At 34.3% G+C, this 19,891-nt stretch overlaps 4 protein-coding genes across 4 annotated transcripts in view; 1 reads left to right on the top strand and 3 right to left on the bottom strand.

Annotated features, from left to right (window-relative positions):
• Positions 1–312: 312 nt before the first annotated feature.
• LOC133205623 (uncharacterized) lies at positions 313–3,552 on the bottom strand. Its single transcript, XM_061341464.1, has 4 exons — positions 3,490–3,552; positions 1,755–1,900; positions 1,332–1,470; positions 313–1,037 (listed from the first exon to the last, which is right to left on the bottom strand). The coding sequence occupies exons 1-4, from the start codon at positions 3,550–3,552 to the stop codon at positions 648–650; spliced, it is 738 nt and encodes a 245-aa protein (XP_061197448.1). The 3' UTR covers positions 313–647.
• A 169-nt stretch (positions 3,553–3,721) lies between these two features.
• Positions 3,722–8,471, top strand: LOC133205140 (tubulin delta chain-like). Its single transcript, XM_061340886.1, has 6 exons — positions 3,722–3,819; positions 4,243–4,458; positions 5,198–5,317; positions 5,596–6,151; positions 7,318–7,482; positions 7,947–8,471. Exons 2-6 carry the CDS (start codon positions 4,348–4,350, stop codon positions 8,336–8,338), a joined length of 1,344 nt encoding a protein of 447 aa, XP_061196870.1. The 5' UTR covers positions 3,722–3,819; positions 4,243–4,347; the 3' UTR covers positions 8,339–8,471.
• A 2,399-nt stretch (positions 8,472–10,870) lies between these two features.
• On the bottom strand, positions 10,871–14,035 carry LOC133205511 (UDP-GalNAc:beta-1,3-N-acetylgalactosaminyltransferase 1-like). The gene is made up of 2 exons (XM_061341340.1): positions 13,553–14,035; positions 10,871–12,483 (listed from the first exon to the last, which is right to left on the bottom strand). The coding sequence occupies exon 2, from the start codon at positions 12,322–12,324 to the stop codon at positions 11,299–11,301; it is 1,026 nt and encodes a 341-aa protein (XP_061197324.1). The 5' UTR covers positions 12,325–12,483; positions 13,553–14,035; the 3' UTR covers positions 10,871–11,298.
• A 2,181-nt stretch (positions 14,036–16,216) lies between these two features.
• The window catches only part of LOC133205977 (ubiquitin-protein ligase E3B-like), a 28,262-nt gene continuing 24,587 nt past the window's right edge, over positions 16,217–19,891 (bottom strand). The window contains exons 26-30 of the mRNA XM_061341882.1: positions 19,577–19,701; positions 18,772–18,954; positions 18,525–18,636; positions 17,795–17,887; positions 16,217–16,902 (exon numbers count right to left, since the gene is read on the bottom strand). Coding sequence (XP_061197866.1) covers positions 16,711–16,902; positions 17,795–17,887; positions 18,525–18,636; positions 18,772–18,954; positions 19,577–19,701 — 705 coding nt within the window. The 3' untranslated portion in view covers positions 16,217–16,710. The remainder of the gene's footprint in view (positions 16,903–17,794; positions 17,888–18,524; positions 18,637–18,771; positions 18,955–19,576; positions 19,702–19,891) is intronic.

The raw sequence follows: 19,891 nt of genomic DNA, 5'->3' as shown, positions 1-19,891 counted from the left end.
GCCATGACCACAGTTTGAGAATGTGGTGGTTTGGGTTGTATGGACCAGGGGTTGGCCTGGGTGGCTGGGTGATCGGCCTGCATGGCTCAGTACATGTAATTGGAGCATCTGACTAGTAATGCAGTTTTCTCCTTTCCTGTGACATTAATAATAACATCAATGTGGCATTTCTTTGGTATCTCAATGTTACAGCTCAATTATAATATCACCGATTCCAATCTCTTATGTTTAAAATATAAAATATGAATATTGAAGTCATATCAGCTCAGTGATACAGGTTATGCTGTGAAACAGAATTGAGAGACAGCAAAATATCAGTAGTAGTTTTATTAGATACACAAAAGGGTCATTTTATCAAATTTTCTCTTCACAAAAATCCACGTAAATAAGCCTATACGTTTGTTACAATTTACTGGAAACATGAAAATCTCGTTTGCAATGATTAGTCATCAGTACACAGCTTTGCTACATCCTGTTTAAGAATAAATATTTGAGAAATTATCATAAAAGTGACTGAAGAAAGAAAGAATGTAAGATTCATCTATTGAGAAATTGTAATTCCAGAATAAATGAAAGCCAAGTTGCTTTCAGCAAAGAAAAACTGCTTGCATTAATCCCCCCTAACCCCCACCCTATTTCTAACAATTTTATCTTTTTGATGCATATTTGTACATAAAATCGTTGATTTCTTTTTGTTCTTCAAAGAATGTTTTCCTATCTAATTTGTACTTGTATTTGTCTTTAGATTTGTCAATAACTTTGTATTTCCTAGAAAATTTGGAGCTGAACACTTTTGTCTGTTGTCCTGGGAAGGCGTCTTTCCCAGGCCATAGTGAATTTCCGTCACGATCATACCGAATGTATTCTGTGTTAATGTGAAGGTTTTTGGGTAAGTCTACTTTTGTTAGATCTTCCAAACATGAAGTGTCTTTAATTTCTTTTTTGAAGAATTCCACAGCTTGCTCAATAGTTTTCATATCATGTAAGTCAGTGTTCGGTATACAGTGGTCAAATTCCTTCATCATTCTGGTAAGAACCTGTGAAATAAAAAGAATTTATGATGAACTTATGCTGCACAGTGATCTATTAGTTTTTTTTTATTCTTGGACCAAATTTCATGATAATACATATGTAAAACAAAGAATATTCACATGTGGTACAACTACTGAATGGTCATTTCAAAATTTATCTCCATTCTTGTTTAGAAGCTGAGCAATCTACCCAAAAAATTCACAGACAGACAAAATTATCATACGATTATAAGGCAGGAATATAAAAACTTTGCTGATACCCACTAAACTTAGTAAGAATTATTACAATCATCTGCTTACCATAAATTTCTTTCTCCTGTCTTGGTCTAAATCTATATCTTGTATGTCCACCTCCTTTCCATATACTCCCTTTACAATACGAAGCACTATATTTTCCACATTCTCTGGAGGCATGTAAGCACAATGGGTCTGAATGGATCTGCATTTGGAAGAACATTTATCTTGAATGAAATACTATATAAAACATTCATATACATTATCCTCATCCTTTAATTACAAGTTATACTGGTAGGATATAAATTTAAAAAATCCTTGAAAGGGTTCGCAAGAATCTAAAAGGACAGATTATGTCTACTGAACATAAATTAAAGTCTAAAAGGTATTAAAATTAGTTTTTCATCACTTATAAACTTAAATTAAACATTTTCAAATTACTGTGCTTGGTTAAACTAAAATCCCAAAGAACTCTTCTATGAATCTTACGTTCTTTTCTTCAGATTATTCCTTGTATAATCATCAAACTGCACAACAGGCTGTGGTTCAAAGTCTCGTGGAACTACATCCTCTTCAATTCTCCTCCTCAAGAAATTAAACCAGATTCTTTTGTTACAACTTGGTACATATCCTGGCTAAAAAAAAAAAAATAATAAAATTGTTTTAGTCTTTTACTGACATTAGGGGCTTTTTAAATTCACTGCCCATATTTTATCTTATCTCTGCTTCATGCTTATGACTATTGGTAGGAAAATATAGAGTTGTCATAAAGAGACTGATACCCCTCCTCCTCCTTGGTTCACAGTCAAAACATGCATCTCATGAAATGCCAACAGATGTAAGTGTTATTTGTTTAAGTTTGATTTGTATATATTTTGTTGTAAAAAGAACCATATTGGTTTTGTTTGTTTGTTTGTTTTGTTGTTTAACGTCCCTCTTGACAATTTTCCACTCATATGGAGATGCCACCACTTGCTAGTGGAGGGCTGCAAATTTATACCTATAATTGGCAATCAGGGCCATTGAGCAGTGAGGGATCTTTTTCATGCCAGCACCTACTGTGACACGGGGACCTTGGTTTAGACAATCTCATCCGAAGAATCGGTCTCCACGTCCTGCAGTGGGATTCGAACCCACAATGTAAGGATCAACTCCTTACTCGACGACTCTATAGCAAACGGTCTAACCACTGCGCCACGTTGGAACCATATTGGTATCTACAACGTAAACCTTACAGATACAGATACCACTTTGAGATAACCCTTAAGGTTATCCATAAAGTCACTGAGCTTAATCTTGCATCTTCAGACATATACATGGACGGACATGATAATTCCAGTATAACCCCCTCTCCACCTTTTTATTTGGGAGGGGGCATAAGAATATTACTAACCCCCAAAATCTGTAGCAAGACTTATTCTCTATTGAGAAGTTGATGGCTCGTTTTAATACTTCCCCTCAACTTCTCCACGAAAGACCTAATAAAAGCAGTTCAGAAATTGACTAAATGAAGAACCAAACCGGGTCTCACTTCGAACGATGTTTAAGGATTGATTCATTATAATAGACATATTTTGGATGCACAGATGTTGTTTTACAATGGAAATGCGATTAAAAATACCGATTCTGCTGACTTAAAAAACATTTATCACGGTAGAACACTTACTTGCAATATCTTTGTCGCCGGATTCATTTATTCATTCAAAACTGTGTTTGAACCTCTAAAAAAGTCTAAAACTATTCCTCCGGATAACTATTTAACACTGGAACATTGAAGCCAAATTATCCGGAAATTTTTTTTTTAGACCTTTTTAGAGGTCAACCAGGTTCAAACCCAGTTTTGAATGAATAAACGAATCTGGTGACACAGATATCGCAAGTAAGTGTTCTACCGTGATACGGTATTTTTAATCGCATTTCCATTGCAAAACAACATCTGTGCATCCAAAATATGTCTATTATAATGAATCAATCCTAAAACATCGATCGAAGTGAGACCTGGTTTGGTTCTTCATTTAGTCAATTTCTGAACTGCTTTTATTAGGTCTTTCGTAGAGAAGTTGAGGGGAATATTAAAACGAGCCATCAACTTCTCAATAGAGAATATAGCAAGACTAAGATCTGTTGGTTTGAACAGTCCGAAATGAAAAGAAGCTTGTCTTGAGTGACAATGATTTTAAAGCACTCCATGACTTTAAAAAGTGATGGAAGTGTATATACTTACATATGCTGCTTTGCCAACTACTGAAAATAGTTGTGTGGAAAGTGCCGTCCTTGCCAAACTCATTTTTTATGGATATGGTCAGCGTCAATATCCTGAATTTATCTTGACGATGTTTAGTCTAATCTTTAAACGCAGTAGTGATCACGAATGCGGAAAATATAAAACCCAAGCTAAATCCGGAGAAAAGACAGGTTGAAAATCGTATCGATGGTAAACAGCCTGTGACTGTGACAATGTTTTAAGGACGGGGGACTGTTAATATCGGACATTGATCTTGGAATCATGACACTTTATATTTCATGTGACTCACTAAGTTAATTTCCCATAAATGTACGTTTGAACAATCTTTAGTGCATGATATAGTGCATGATATCAATCTTTACTTTCAATTTTTATTTTATTTCGATTGCCTAAAGCTACATAATTATTATTATAAAAGTTTTATAATGGTAATTAAATCAACTGTGTATGCCTCTCAACAAAAACATCTATATATATCATATACGGTGAAACCTAGTTATCTCGAACTCGATGGGACCAAGAAAATACTTCGAGATATCTGAGTATTCGTGACATCCAGGGTAAAATGCTTTAGGAATGAGTGGTTGGGACTTCCAGATAACTTGGACATATCCATGGTATCCGAGATCTCAGTGTTGGAGATACCAAAGTTCAATTGTATATCAATTTGTTGCTTGTTGGAGAAGATGAAGATTTATTCTGCAATTAATTAGTAACTTGTATTTACCTTAGAGAAGTGGACACAGGCATAGAAACTGAAGAAATATTCAACAGGTCATCAAACGAACCAGAAGTATGCCAGATCCAGTTTGCAGAACAAATAGGGGATGGAAATAGATGATAATGTCAATAATTACAGTGCAACTAGGACAGTGCGGAAACCAAATTGGTGGTCAACTGTTCCATACATTTATGGATGATGTCCATTCTAAACCACTAGCTACACAGGTCAGTTATTAGAGGACATGGGACTAATTGATTAAAAAAAGAGCATGTCTGTCAGTATGTGTTAATTAGATAGAATGTTCTATTGTTTAAATGATAAATGTCCTACGTTCCTGCCCCGGGACACAGATTATTTTAACTAGTACATGTAGTATGTGATGATTTGCAGGATATAACCCGGAACATGCAGCCTCCATCTGTAAACAATAATGGTAGATCTTGATGCTTTACATTTTGGACAAAATTTGTGGGAATTGGAATTTATATTTATGTGGCAGCCAGACAGGTTTGATCACCAGTGGCCAGATAGCTCATTTGGTAGAGCATCTGACTGGAGATCCAGGGGGCCTGGGTTCGAATCCCTGTCTTAGTTGTCACATTTTTCTTCCTCACCTGTGACATTTAAATCTACTAAATATAAAAGGTATCATTCAGTAATCCGGGAGCTTCATTAATCTGGACTATTTTCTTGGGAACACGGCACATGGGTCAGTGAGGCATGACTGTATACTTGACCTATCCAGGACTCGGATTTCTTTAATGTCACCAACAGATAGAGCAGACTTAAAAGATTAAACTTCTTTGGCAAATTTGGGATAATTAGGCTAATTGTGCCCTTTTAAAAAGAGTTTTTACATCCACTGTTATGGTCTTTTCATGTGAGCAGAAAAGTAATTGTAATAATTATATAATTTGGCATTCCAAAAAAATATTATATGTAGACTTTCATTATCACTTTTAGGTGGCTCCTGACAAAAACGAGGAGTACAAAAATGAGGTTCTGTCCCGATTCTTTTACTGTGGAGAATCAGGGGAGGGAACTCCAAAAGCTCGAGCTGTCATGGTGGACATGGAGCCAAAGGTATACTGTTCATCTTTTAGTTTGTTCCCAATATATTATGAAATAGATAGATAATTTTGTTTTATTTCACTTATTAAACATGTTAAAAGTTTGAGGATAATTGTATCGAAGTGAAATTTCATAAATTAAAGTATATTTTTTCATCGATTATTTTCTTTTATAAGCAGAAAAACTGAAAATTTTTGGAAAGAATATAATTTATCTGTTTTTTTTCCAGACTAGACTTAAAATTACCATATTTAACAAATATTTTCTATGTCAATGTAAATGATTTCAAGGTGATAGCTCAAACATATCAGGATGCCAAACGTTCAGGGAGATGGAGCTACTCAGAGAAACAGAATTACTGCCAGCAGCGAGGGTCAGGAAACAACTGGGCCCATGGCTACTGCATCCACGGACCAGCATGTCAGAGCACAGTTATGGAATTAGTCCGACGTGAAGCAGAAAAATGTGATAATCTTGGAGGATTCTTGTCCCTTATGAGTCTTGCAGGAGGCACAGGATCAGGAGTGGGGGCATATGTGACTCGTTGTTTGAGAGATGAATTTCCACATGCATTTATCATGAACCAAGTGGTGTGGCCATATAAAACTGGAGAAGTCATTGTGCAGAATTATAATGCTCTTTTGACGTTGTCACGGTTGTATCACACTGTGGATGCGATTGTTGTCATGGAAAATGACCATCTCCATAAGATATGTCAGCAACTTTTGAGCATTAAGAAAATTTCATTCAAAGACATTAACAGAGTCATTTGCCATAAATTAGCCACTATGCTGCAACCATGTCCACTTAACAAATTCACAGGGGATATTTGTTCCAATTCTATAGGTGAAATTCTATTTATTTAAAAACAGCTAGAAAGAAGATGGGTGAACAAGGCAAGTGAAATGCCTATAGTGCAACAAACATGAAAGTGAAAAATTAAATCTCAATTATAACAAAATTTTCTTTGATATTTCGTCTAATATTAAAGCATTCTTTATGTAAAATCTCCACAATTTGCAAAAATTGCACAAAGATTGAAATCATTTGCTTAAGAAATTGCATACACACACTAAAGAGGGCAAAAAGGATCATTTTCTCATATTATAACACAATTTTTCGATATGAGTGGGTCTTCGCTCCATTTTTTTGAAAGATTTTCCTCAAACTTTGCGTAAAAATAGACATTTTTTGGTTAACAAAAACATGGAGCAAAGACCCACTTTACCTTAAAAGTACACTTTTATGACGCAACATTTGCATCTTTGCGAGATATACTTGAAGTCCATTTAGTCAAGGGTCATATCACAAACATGATTTAAATGCCAATATATTTCAGGAGCTGCGTAGCGCAGTGGTAAGCGTGTTAGTCTCAAATGAAAATGATACTCCGGATTTTTATTGCTAAGGTTCGAACACCATGAATACTGCATTATTTTTTTAATAACAAAATAATTTTTGCAAAGAAAATTTTCGAAACAAGTTTTGTTTCAGCATAAATTCATCAATTTCAATAATGAGAACTTACTCTAAATGCTAAATTCACAGATTGAATATGTTTTTTTATATATCTGAAGCTATAGGCTTTCTGCATGCTATGTTCACCCATCTCCTTTATGAACAGAAAAAAATTAAGGTTTTTAACAACTGATTATGACTTTATCCTTTGATTCTGAAACATTAATTTTCAGGAATGATTGATTCATTATTGGCTTCCTATTTGATACATTTGCTAAAAAATGAGAACCTACTAGCTAAAGTACATGAATGCCAAGCTTCATTTAGGGTGAACCACAGTAAAAATTCTACATAGTATTAGAGCTGTATATTAATGTAATATTGTATAATTTTCTCAAGTGTTTTACTTTACTTAACTGGGTGGTCAGTGCAGTGATGATTCTGTATAAATAAGTTTTACTGTACCTTAGATTATGCATTACATGTGATTGGTTCTCACATAGATTAGGCTTTCGTGATCTTGTGACACTGTTGACGTATATTTTTTGATAAAGGTGAAATGTTGGAACATCTAGTGCCACATCCAGATTACAAACTCCTGACCATCAAAAACATTCCCCAGATGTCAGCGGCGGCTCAGGAGTTCAGCACGTACCAATGGCATGGTCTGCTGAAGCACCTCCGACAAATGCTGATTTCTGATGCTCCAATGGAAGAGGGTAAGTTATTTTAAAAAAATTGAGTTTTACTTAAAATTTATTCATGTGCTTGCCACTACGTGAATAATTCTATATTCTTGTCTTCTTGTACATTGGAAATTTGATTCAGTATTTTGAACGATAATTTGGCATACCTGGGGTATGTTGAGGTGATATCACAGTTTTAACTATTCAACTATACAAGTTTCAACATCATTACCTTGTATATCTAGATGTTTTTGGTTTTTTTGCTTGGTTTTTGTTTTTTTTTTATTTTGTTTTGTTTTTGGTTAGTCATGCTGATCACAAGATTGTATATAAATGAAGAAATATTGTGACAAGGGGCACAACTCTGGTATACATATAGAAAACATAATTTTCCATTTTTATGAGTTTTACTCATAATTGTGTAAAAAACTCTTATGAAGTCTATTATAGATTTTATAAGAATTCTGCATCAATATTGAATAATTTTTTTTTTTTAGGTATTGATTGGCAAGTCAAAGTTAGTTCCAGAGGATCTCAACACAACACTTCTCTGGCCAATCTTCTGTTACTGAGAGGCAAGGAATCAGTATCTGCAGACACTGGACCATTCTCAGACTCCGCCCTCTATGTTCCATGGATTCCACCAGATGCCACTCTGATGACAGGCGTACAGCCAAGAGCTTTCAATCACTATGAGAAGTCTGCATCTCTGATCTCGAACAGTAAGTCACCGGTGGGAGAGATGGACGCTATGGTGGGTAAAGCCTGGGACATGTTTTCTGCGAGAGCTTACGTGCACCAGTATGCAAAACATGGACTTACTGAGGACGATTTTCTGGATGGGTTTGCCACCTTGGAACAAGTTATATCAAATTACAAACATTTGTGAGATGGACTGAAAGCATAGGATTGTGGGGCCTGAGTTTAGCAAATTGGCTCATTATAGGAATACGTTATTAACTATCTGGGTGTTATTTGAACAGTTTTTCACTTGTTTCCTTTCTTATTTGAAGAGATTGATTCATTACCTTAAAAAAACATGAAGAGCATTTTAAGTTTAATCTTTTTATTAAATCTAATCGGTTAAATTTGCCTTGAAGGCTCATGCAACTAGATACCGGTAATTACAGTTGAACTTTGTTATCTTGGACATCAATATCTCGAATACCATGGATATGTCTAAGTGAGTTGTAAGTCAGAACAGTTTTTAGCTCACCTGAGCCGAAGGCTCAAGTGAGCTTTTCTGACCACAGTTTGTCCAGTGTCCGTCTGTCTGTCCATCTGTTTGTCTGTAAAGTTTTCACATTTTCGACTTCTTCTCAAGAACTGCTATGCCAATTTCAATCAAACTTGCCATAAAGTATTCTTGGGTAAAGGGGATTCAAGTTTGTTCAAATAAAATGCTATGCCTATGTACAAGGGGAGATAATTACAACTTGATGAAAAAATTATAGGCATCCTTGAAAAATCTACCTCTCAAGAACCACTTGGCCAGAGAAGATGAAACTTATAGGAAACATCCTCAGGTAGTGTAGATTCAAATTTGTTTAATCATTGGAAAAATCTTTAAAATTTTCTTCCAAGGAACAGCACAGCCATGATAGATCACATCTATATGAAAGCATCTTCAGGTAGTGTTAATTCAAGTGTGTTCAAATAATGACCCCTGTGGTTAGGGTATGGGCACAATGGGTGATTAAAGTTTTACATAGGAATATATAGAAAAAAATCTTTAAAGATGTTCCTTTTAACAACAGCAAAGCCATAATTAAGCATCCTCAGGAAATGTAGATTCTAATTTGTTAAAATCATGACCCCTGGGGTAAGGTGGGGCCACAATGGGTGATTAAAGTTTTACAGAGGAATAAGAAATTTTTTTTTAAAAAAATCTTTGTCTCAAGAACTGCAAAGCCAGGAATAGTCATATTCATTAGGAAGTACCTTAGGTAGTGTACATTCAAGTTTGTTCAAATCTTGAGGAATAGGGTGAGGCCACAACTGGGGATCAAATTATACATAGGAATATATATAGGAAATATCTTTAAAAATCTTCTCAAGAAGAGCAAAGCCATGATTAGTAATATTAATATAGAAGCATCCCTAGGTAATGTAGATTCAAATTTGTTCAAATCATGACCCCAGGGGTAGGGAGGGGCCACAACAGGGGGCCAAAGTTATAAGGAATGTATAGGAAAAATCATTAAAACTCTTCCTCTCAAGAACAGCTAAGCCATTATTATTTATATTAATACAGAATCATTCTCAGGAGTGTAGATTCAAGTTTCTTCAAATCATGAACCCAGGGGTATGACATTGCCACAATAGAAGATCAAACTTACCGATGTAGAAAAAAATCCTTCAAAAATCTTATAAAGCCATGATTAGTCAAAGAAATATGGAAGCATCCTCAGTTAGTGAAGATTCAAGTTTGTTCAAATAATGACACCCCCTCCTCTTCCCTGCTTTTTTGGGGGGTTGGTTGGTTTAGGTTTGGTGGACTACTTATATATTTAAACTTTCAATACTGAACTTATTTCTGTTTTTTTCCTAGCCATAATGTTCAGGTGAGCAATGTGGTCCATTGGCTCTTGTTTATGTATTTTAACCTCAATATCTCAAACCCTCAGATATCTTCAATGAAGTTCTCTCTTGGTCCAGTTCCAGATTAAAATATTGGTATCTATTATCAGTACCAAAAAAAGAAGGCTCAAATTTTGATTGATGATAAATAGAAATTACTCTGTGAAATAAGTAAACTGCATGCCTAGGTCTAGTGAAACTTGCCTATGTTAAACATGCTCATTAGCACCTGAGACATATGTTTTTGCTTATATGTGCCATTTCCACTAGCAACTGACACATGAAGGCTGAGGGCAAGCAATGCTTGCCTATATGAGCTATGTGCACTAACTCCTGATACTTGAGGGCAGGGGACAAGGAATGCTTGCCTATATGAGCTATGTCCACTAGCACCTGATACATGAGGGCTGGCAGCTAGGAATGCTTGCCTATATGAGCTTTGTCCACTAGCACCTGATACATGAAGGCTGAGGGCAAGGAATACTTGCCTATATGAAGTTTGTCTACTAGCACCTAATACATGAAGGTTAAGAGCACTTAGCTTGCTTACATGAGCTTTGTCCACTAGCACCTGATACATGATGATAAGGGCAAGACATGTTGGCCTTTATGAGCTACGTCTTCTTGCACCTGTACCAAGAAGCAGAGTTATCCTGAGTAGAAATTCTGCTACCCTGATAGGATAAGAAATGTTTGCCCATAACAGGAGTATGGATTAACTTTGAAATAGGTATTTTAATATTTTACAGATCCAACAACAATTACACTTAAAATAACTTTTACAGAGCTTAGTATATTACAATTTATATATTTATTCTGTGACATTTTCCTAAAACCTCTCATCTCTCCATTAGAAATTTTGAAATTGGTGTAAATTATAATGTTCACAAGTTTCAGTCTTAATTTTTATTCAAATTTTAGTTTCTGCACAGCAGTAAAGTTAAAATGGAACACAAATGTTGCATTTAAAAAAATGCAGGTACACTGGTGTTGATAAATGTTTGAACAAGTTTTATGTCACAGATAAAAAAGAAAATTAAGTTCATTGCCCAATTCAGCAGTTAATGATGCCCCTGTATTGGAAATATAAATGCTTGATTTAGGTATTTTAATAACAAAATTGAGGTGATAAAAATTTATCATTTAGACTGGTTTGATTGCCATCTAAGGAGTGGAACAGAAATATGAGAAAAGCCTGGTAATAAAGGGCCATAAAAGTATGCGGAAGTCAATAAAACGAAATATCACCATTTCTATTAAATGCCAACATTATGCAAAGTAATGTTTGATATGAGACCATATAATATTGTGATGGCTTCTTGTTTGGGTATCAATAGCAACTAATCCACAGTTGTGTAGATTTGTTTCATAGCAGTCTATTGCTTGATCAGAATTTCCTTCATAAAGTCGCAAAGGTTTGAGAGTTTTCTGCCGAATCTGAGCCGGCAACATTCCATATATATACATGTCATCTGACCAGTAGGGGGTCATATGTGGGGCGGCATGGTAAAGGGAGATAAGCATATCTCGAGTCATTATCACAGCTTTCCCAACACAGTGGATAATGGTGGGAGTCAGTTTCATCCTTTTTAGTTTTTCATAATCCATGAATTTTATCCTCTCTTTGATGAATTTACACATTAATAAATTTTTGGTACAGGAATATTTGGGTTTGTATTCTCGTAATATTTCGAACATGTTTAGAAGCACAGTGTCCTGGATGCGGATGATCATTTTGGCCTTGAGGCAATATTCGGCTGTCCATCTCAAGGCCATCAGAGCTTTTTGTGGGAGATTGTTCGGTGCCTCTGAGAACCTTCCCTGTAAAATATCACCATACTGTGCTGCCTCTTTTTCAATGGCTTTTTGAATTTTTTTAGAGGTTGAATGGCCTACAATGAAGAGAATCTTGAAATTTCCAAATTTTTGATACTGAGGTAAATTCACATTTCCCCACGTAGCACGAATGACTTTTCTTCGAAGAAAGTGATTAGGTTCTGTGTTGATTAGAATAAGAAAATCCAGTGAGTGTTCTTCAAAACACAATCCAGGGTTTTGAATACTGAAGGGGTTTTGTGCCCTCAAAGAATATGAGTGGTTTCGGTTCTTTGGGTTGTTATGGAGATAAAAATGATTGACATATATATTATCCTCACTATCATTGCACACAGACCTTGGAAACTCAAATTCTTCAGAGAATTCATTTTGATTTCCTTTGGAACTTGACAAACTCCACACAAAAATCACACCAACGAGCAGTCCAAGTAATTTCCATCGGAAATTTGTAAATCTCATTTTTCTTTCACCGATTCAACACTTTGGTGGTGGCTGTGTCATCAAAAATATTTACCTCTGTAGATTATTTTCAGAATTTCTTGATTGTTGGTCTTTTCCATCTTGACTTGTGATAGTAAGGCCATATTTTATACCTTCTCTGTGATCCACTTCAAACCCCTAGAAATAGAAATTTTCAAGCATTCATTAGTTTATAAGGTTTATCTGTGCCTGTAAATGACTCCTGACCACGACCATGTTAGAACAACCAGGACATTTAAACACAGCCTCCAACAATAGTACTTTGTTTCAATAGTGTCAGACAACAGTGAAGTTCATAACAATGGATTTTCGTGGGAAGACAGTTCAAATTTCATTTTTAAAAACATCCTGACATCTCCTGACATTAATTTCAGATTTTACCTGGCCGTAAAAACATCTGTTTACAAAATCTTAAGGTTGTAAAAGAAAATAAAAATATCAATATTTCACTGGTAATTCTATTGATCAAATAAAGGCCAGCTGTGAGCCAGGTCTTTAAGTGTTAATTCTTATGAACTGCAGGATAATTACAATATGCTAATGCTCACAGCGCTGCTAGGCAGAAAAAACGTGTTAATTTTCACAGTGTGGGTCAGTACAGTTGATTTTTGCCAGGTACATGCAACGCATGCATTAAATTTTGTCCACAGGTGATAAAAAGTGACAAATTACAGAACAAATCGTAAATACAGGCATGTCTGGCCAATAAAGAGACACTTTGTCACAGGTTAATCTTTTTTCCCCTTACAGCCCTGAAGACTCATACACAATAAAACAGTACATTATATTCTACATAAATGCACTGTAAATTGGAGAAAAAAAATTAAGTTGCGAGGAAAAAAAAAAGATTTACATATTAATTAATGTTGGTGTACTGTACAATTTTAGATAACTGTTTATGTCAGGCATTTACATTAATTTTCTTAAATAAATTTCTTTGGATAAGAAACTTTAAATTAAGAATTAACAAACCATACTGTGATTAAAGCTTAAAGCATATTCAAATGCATTTATATGTTTGCATTACTAATTACATGAGCTAATTGCCAAAGTGCCAAAAAATATTTAAAAGTACACTGTATGTACTTAAAATTTTCTACATCTTTACATGTACATTGTGCATGCAAATTTAAATTCATATATTTTATCTTTTTTGGTCCAAGAAAGCAGAAAATTATTAAAGCAAGAAATCAATGTAAAATTTTACCCTGGGATAACTCCATTCAGCTTTACTGCAGCATGGTTATAGATGGCCAGTCTTTGAACAATGGTAAACTTTCAACATCCCTCAGACACTGTATATTAATTATATTGATAAAACGTACATGCCAGGGTATACAAATAAATCTTGATCATTAAACCCTACATTACATACATAATCATGCTAATTCCACTTGACACTGGTCACTGAGTAACAACAGTGAAATGCTTGTCCTTTTAACTCACAGGTATTTTAACAATTCTATCGGACTTATCGCGGCATGATGACAATCAAATGGTCAGTTATTTCATCTGTCAATCATTACAAGTGTCAGGGACACTTGGTTAAACACATCTTCACGAAATGTTCCTGACAATCAATAAATGTGGTTCAACGCAGGGTCTTAAAAAAAGTGCCATTATGAATATATATTTGTACTAAACCTGACTAGGAATATAAAAATTATCCCTGTATTCATGTCCATTATTTGGCACTATGCAGAGAGAAGGAAAATGGCTCCGTTTACCACAAGCATGGTGGATAATATATTATTCCATCAAAAAATCTGCTGCTTCTCTGTTGTATTGTAAGATTATGTAATTTGAGTGCAGTGCTTTATTGAAACCTTTAAATGGGTTAACCAAAATTTAATAATTTCCATAAACATGTTTAAAAAACTGTGATATCAACTATTCCTGGTATTAGCAGTCTCAGAGAGGGAGTCATTTTATTGGAGACATTTCTAAATAAATAATATAGAAGACAGAATTGTGTGAGTCATCCAAATAAAAATTCTATGCAAAACAGACACAATATTTTCCACTTCTAGAATGATTTATTTTGTGTACATATGTGATTGAGCAATGAAAATTCTTCAATCTACAAAATAATATATCTGAATTTTTTGACTTGGTTTGCTGGAGTCACCACAGTCGTTATCGCAAAAGAAGATATGTGGATGATAAAGTACTTCATCAATTCAAATCCTGTCAAAAGTTTAAATATGTGAACTTACGACGTGTATGTTACATACACTATACATGTAGTATGCTATACATGTACTTGCGCTGCAGAAAATTAAGTAAATGCCATAGGAAAGGTCAAGGTCATAGAATTTTGAATTGATGATGAAAATGGTCCCAAGACTTAGTGAAATGCAATATGAAAAATTTTTTGATGTTATGTATTTAAGATATGCATTAATTGAAATGCTTCATCAATTTATAAAGATGATCAGAGGTCAGTTATGCTTGGTATATATGAAATTAAAGTAACAGTCACAACTATCTGGCAAAAAATGTAACTTATATGGAATCCTTTAAAGATATTAAAAAAGATCAAGAAAAGAAATGTTATTGAAGTCATGTCACACATAGAAAAACTAAACAAGAGAGATATTTTAAAGTTGGGTGTAGGAATTCTACATGGATTTGGGAAGTTGAACAAAGCATGAGGAAATTTAGGATATAAGGTCAAAAAGACACTGGGAAGGTCTTAGTCAATAAATATCTATACAGTAGAACTTTATGTCTCTAACTACCTGGTAACTCTCACATCTTTCAGTAATTAATGCATAGAAAAGAGTGTATTATACATGTAGGTGGTCTTGAAGTCTACCAGTATGTAATACAAAAGATATTTTTTTTAACAAGATCAGAAAAAATAAATATGTATTTCAGTTTCCGTATTAAGAAATGAGGATAAAATGTTTGTCATGTCTGCATGATCTTGGCTTAGATCTGAAATTCTATGGTAAATTCAATTTTTATGTATTGAGTAAGCAAAACAAGTCTTTATCTAGTTTCATACAAGTTTTATTTCTCCACTGAAAGACAACAAGGGTAAAGTGACTTGGTGATTGTTACATGGTTACATGATGTAATTGATGACAAGAAAATGAATTCTTTTTTTTAGTCATAAATAAGTTGTTTATCAGAAAACAAAATTTTAAAGATCACATAGATACCTGTTATAAAAGCTTGAAGACAAAACTTTTGATACTTAAACAAAATACTGTGATATTGAAATGCACTGGGATGCTTAATTGAAATTAAACATACTTTTCATAGTTGAGTCCCATTTGTAATAAAAAAATAAGTAAAGTGTCTATCTTGAAAACACTTTGTCAGATATCTTGGGGAGGGGGGGGGGGGGACATATTTAAATACCAGTACACATTTATGTATCTATAAATCTCCAATATAACAAAATACAAGCATGATCAGTCAAAACAAATATTGGTCCTTCAAGAAAACAAAAATAGTGCTGACATCATAATCTACATCCAATTACATAACAATTTCATTTTCAACATCAAGACAAACATTTTTGAAATCTTTTAGTACATATCTGTAAACCAGTTCTACTTTTGTTCTTTGCATTATCTCCCTTAATACTTCCTTTGTTTGCAAACTTTTTTTTTCCGGGTGGACGGATATTTTGTTTCAATCAGTTGTTAAAATAATTAATGGCCATATCATATAATATAGTTGCTTAATCCACACAACGAATCTGCTATGTATTTCTAGTAATATATATACATGTATATGTATATATATATATATATATAGTTATATTCTGTACAATTCTCATTAACTTAAGGTCTTGTACACTAAATGCTGATCAACATCATATAATATCACAGACAACACAAACTATAGAGAGGTGAACCTTAATTTCATAGAATGATTAATGTACAACAATGGATTTTCATGGGGTTAAATGTTCATTGATTTGCCCCTCTGTAATTTCCTGTGTCATCAATTTCAACGTTTGCTAGTAAGTAATGTAAGTAGTAAATTTTGTAGCATACAACTTTTGTCACTCATCATGATTCTAATTTCTCTGAAGATTCTCTTCACTAATTAAATGAATTAAAGCCCAAACTATGTACAGAATTCCTCGGTTTAGTCCATGACACTTCACAGTAAATTAAATTGCAATAAAAAGCATTTAGATGTCATGACTGTGCAAAAACTGTTGACACAGTTTTGTGCTGCTGTTCATTTCATAATGTTCTGGCAAGCTCAAACCACACATAAGGAGCTAATCAGGGTCACTAGAAAACATGAAGTCCTAGTGAATCTATTGGTAGCCTGTGCAGTACACTCCAGAAATCGGTGTCGATCCTTTGGTCGGTGCTAATGTCATTTCTCATCAGGATCTCAAGAAAGCTCGAATCCTGTGTTAGAAGTAATGGCATATCTGAGTTTGTCTCTGAGAGTGGATTTCTTCTGATAGTTTGGCAGCTTCAGGAGGTTGAAGCAGGTTGAGGAGGTGGGGAGGCGACCTATGGGGTCTTTCTTCTTGAGGTTGAAAAATCCCTTAAGAACACTCCCTACTGTATCTCCTGTATCCTGGTAAAGAAATTATAATTGTTTCCTATAAAGATAATTACTATAATATACAGAGAAATTTTTAGCCACTGTTTTATTTTTGCCTCTATTGCCCTTGTCACAAGTGTATGATCATGAATTTAAAATGGGGCAAATTCAAATTGGACATCATCTTTATTACACAACTGTGACTGGGTGAATTTAAATCTTAGCAAAGTTGAAATGCAAGTCATCGTCTCAAGCCACAGTCCGGAGTCCACACATACCTCTCTCATACCAGTGACTGCTTGATCACAAAAAGTGCTGTTATCTTGAATATTTACGCCTCTATATTGTGACATCATGTTCAGCCAACAATTGACATCAACAGTATACAAGAAATGTTTTGTATACTGCGATTGGGTATTGAAAGGTCGCATCAAACTTCATTTTCCGACTATTCTTTACTCGCATTGGTCAATATTTTAATAAGTTGTGAAATATTCTCTTCTCATTCAACCATGGCCAGAATGGGAGAGGATCGTACATTTTGGCCGTGGTTTGCGACAATGATTGCAAGTTTGAAAGAGCGAAATAACATGGGCAAAAATAATCCTATATACAGTATGACAAAGTTGTAGCTAATCTGGAAATTACCATAAAAGTTACTATACATGAATTAATATAGCTGTTCAATTTTTGATTTAAAGGTAGACATGATTCAAATTTAATTCACCATAATCTATTCTCAAATGTTTGAATCTGAATGAGAAAGTTTAAGGCATATTCCACAAACACTTTAGATGATACAAATGAAAAGTTCATAATCACATGTACCTGAATTAATAATTAAAAATATCAATGTTCATTCCTCTGGAGAAATGCAAAAGATCACTGAAAATAAATGTGTTTGACTGGAATCATCAGTACATACCTGATCATCGCTGACTTCTACACAGCGAACAGAGAAAGGGGGTTCCAGATGAGCAAAGCCTAGTAATGGAGGCTTAGAGCAACTGGTCACAAACTGAAAAAAAATGTAGATCTCATTCAGTCTAATCTTACTTGAACAAAGCTGTATGATGCAAGTACATGAAAAATATTTCTTTATTGCCTAGTTGTATGATAGGATTCTCCCATGTGAGAAAGCCATGTGAGATATGCCTATCTCACACCTTTGACATAACACTTTACACTTTGGAAAACAATTAGGAAAGAAATTAAGCTCTGTAGATTTTTCCTATTTCTAAAAAAAAGAGACAATTTTTCAGTTTAAATGTACACTTTAGTGTAAAGTGTTTTCAGGTATAATCTTTCTGACTGAGCATGCATCATCATTTCATTCTTGTTTACTATTGTGTTTCAAGCAATCATCAGTCAGCAAGCATTAATAATTCAAAGACCATAAATAGAAGAGAAATAATCCATCATCAGGGAACGTAAACTCAGATACTTGACAAGCCTGGTCCTTACACAAAAATATCCACCCCTCTGGTGAGATTTCCTTATTCCAAATGGATACTCATGATAGATTCTTATATCAAACAGATAGACCTGTCAGGATCTCTTTCTCATAAGCACAATATGTATGCATTAACATTGCTTTAGGTCTTTTTAAAGCTGTTTGATTTGATAAAAATTTTTGACTACAAGTTGTTAACTACCTTGAGAAATAAACCTCTCTCCTGGGGAGTGAAGTTATTTGTGACAATGTCCCACAGCCAGCTGATGACTTTATGGCTGTTGTGATAACCTCCATAGTATCGAGTGTGACGTCTGTAAAGAAATAAAGTCAGAACTGAGAAAATAAACAATCTAATATTCCTTCATTAAATACTAGTATATATAATAAGCATCTATAGATATAAATTGAACAGTATGTATACATGGTTAAATTCACTTATCATGTACCTAAGATCTTGAATATCCAGGTCAGCATTGTCCCCAGATATTAGTTTCTGGAATTCTGGAGCTGAAAACATCAGAAGCAAATCAGGATTGATGACAGTCTGAAATCCTCTCCGAAATGCTGCTGTTTGCTCCTTAATTTGGCGATACATCCGGAAATGGGCCATCAGGTGAACATACAGAATCCTGAATAAAACAAAGCAATCCCTTAACACCATCATGTATTAAAAAAAAATCAAAATAATTAATTTTTCTTGGGATCTGTTTATGGCCTCTCCTGACATGGAACATAACCATGTTTTAAAAGAACAAGGGCAAATGAGTGGAGAAATGCCCATAGTTGGAGAAAACTTTAAACATAATCTAAATTTTCTTTAATACATCAGTGTACATCAGTGCATACTTGCTGTAAAATCAAAAAAAAATTCCACTATCTCATAAATATTGAAATTATTCATATATAGAATAGCTTGTTATGGGTTGTATGCCTTATTGTATAATGAGTTGGTCTCACTGTCAAAACTGACTGTCAGGATTTTAATTGTTTGGGTTCAATCTCTGCAGTAACTGCTTATGCATTCCTTTTTTCAGCCTTTTTTTTTTATCATAAAATAATTTGTTTATCAAATCACAGGTACAGATATTTCTTTTGCCTTACTTCCCTTGTTCTTTTTTAAAAAATACAATTAAAACAGATATTCTTGCAACAAATAAACATGGCAAAAAGCCTCTCTGACTACCTTCAACATCGTATTTCTAAAATGGAAGAGTAAGAATGTAGAATTTCAAACTCAAGTACTACCCTTACTTATTTTCATTGGTGACTGGCATGGCTTTCCCTCCTGGAATAAGTTCGTGTGTCTCCAGTCTCCCCATACAGTCTTCATCACAGGAGAAGGTCAGGTCAAGGTCACTTACATCTCCTTCATAATGCTAATTTAAAAAAAAAAAACAAAGGTCAGGTCAAGGTCATCGACATCTCCTTCACAATGCTTATTCAGAGAGAACAATGAAGTGTAAACAATTTGCTATCAAGTGATTATCATATTAGAACATCATTACCACTGAAGTGGGTACCTCATTTGGTTAGCCTGTTTGGGTAAATAAACAGTCAATAATTCCG

Source organism: Saccostrea echinata, unplaced genomic scaffold (genome assembly GCF_033153115.1).
Source record: "Saccostrea echinata isolate AGI-Se365-2 ecotype Australia unplaced genomic scaffold, CSIRO_AGI_Sech_v1 ptg000054l, whole genome shotgun sequence".
Classification (NCBI taxonomy): domain Eukaryota; kingdom Metazoa; phylum Mollusca; class Bivalvia; order Ostreida; family Ostreidae; genus Saccostrea; species Saccostrea echinata.
The sequence above is the reverse complement of the archived record's forward strand: the minus strand, read 5'-3'. Positions and strand labels throughout refer to the sequence as shown.

Bases quoted from the DNA above. Each gene is read 5' to 3' on its own strand.
- LOC133205623 (XM_061341464.1), bottom strand. From the start codon at position 3,552: ATGAGTTTGGCAAGGACGGCACTTTCCACACAACTATTTTCAGTAGTT. The intron at 1,471-1,754 runs GTAAGATTCATA...TTCCAAATGCAG, and splicing joins AATAATCTGAAGAAAAGAAC to ATCCATTCAGACCCATTGTG. The intron at 1,038-1,331 runs GTAAGCAGATGA...TTTATTTCACAG, and splicing joins ACAGGAGAAAGAAATTTATG to GTTCTTACCAGAATGATGAA.
- LOC133205140 (XM_061340886.1), top strand. From the start codon at position 4,348: ATGATAATGTCAATAATTACAGTGCAACTAGGACAGTGCGGAAACCAA. The intron at 4,459-5,197 runs GTCAGTTATTAG...TATCACTTTTAG, and splicing joins CTAAACCACTAGCTACACAG to GTGGCTCCTGACAAAAACGA. The intron at 7,483-7,946 runs GTAAGTTATTTT...TTTTTTTTTTAG, and splicing joins TGATGCTCCAATGGAAGAGG to GTATTGATTGGCAAGTCAAA.
- LOC133205511 (XM_061341340.1), bottom strand. From the start codon at position 12,324: ATGAGATTTACAAATTTCCGATGGAAATTACTTGGACTGCTCGTTGGT.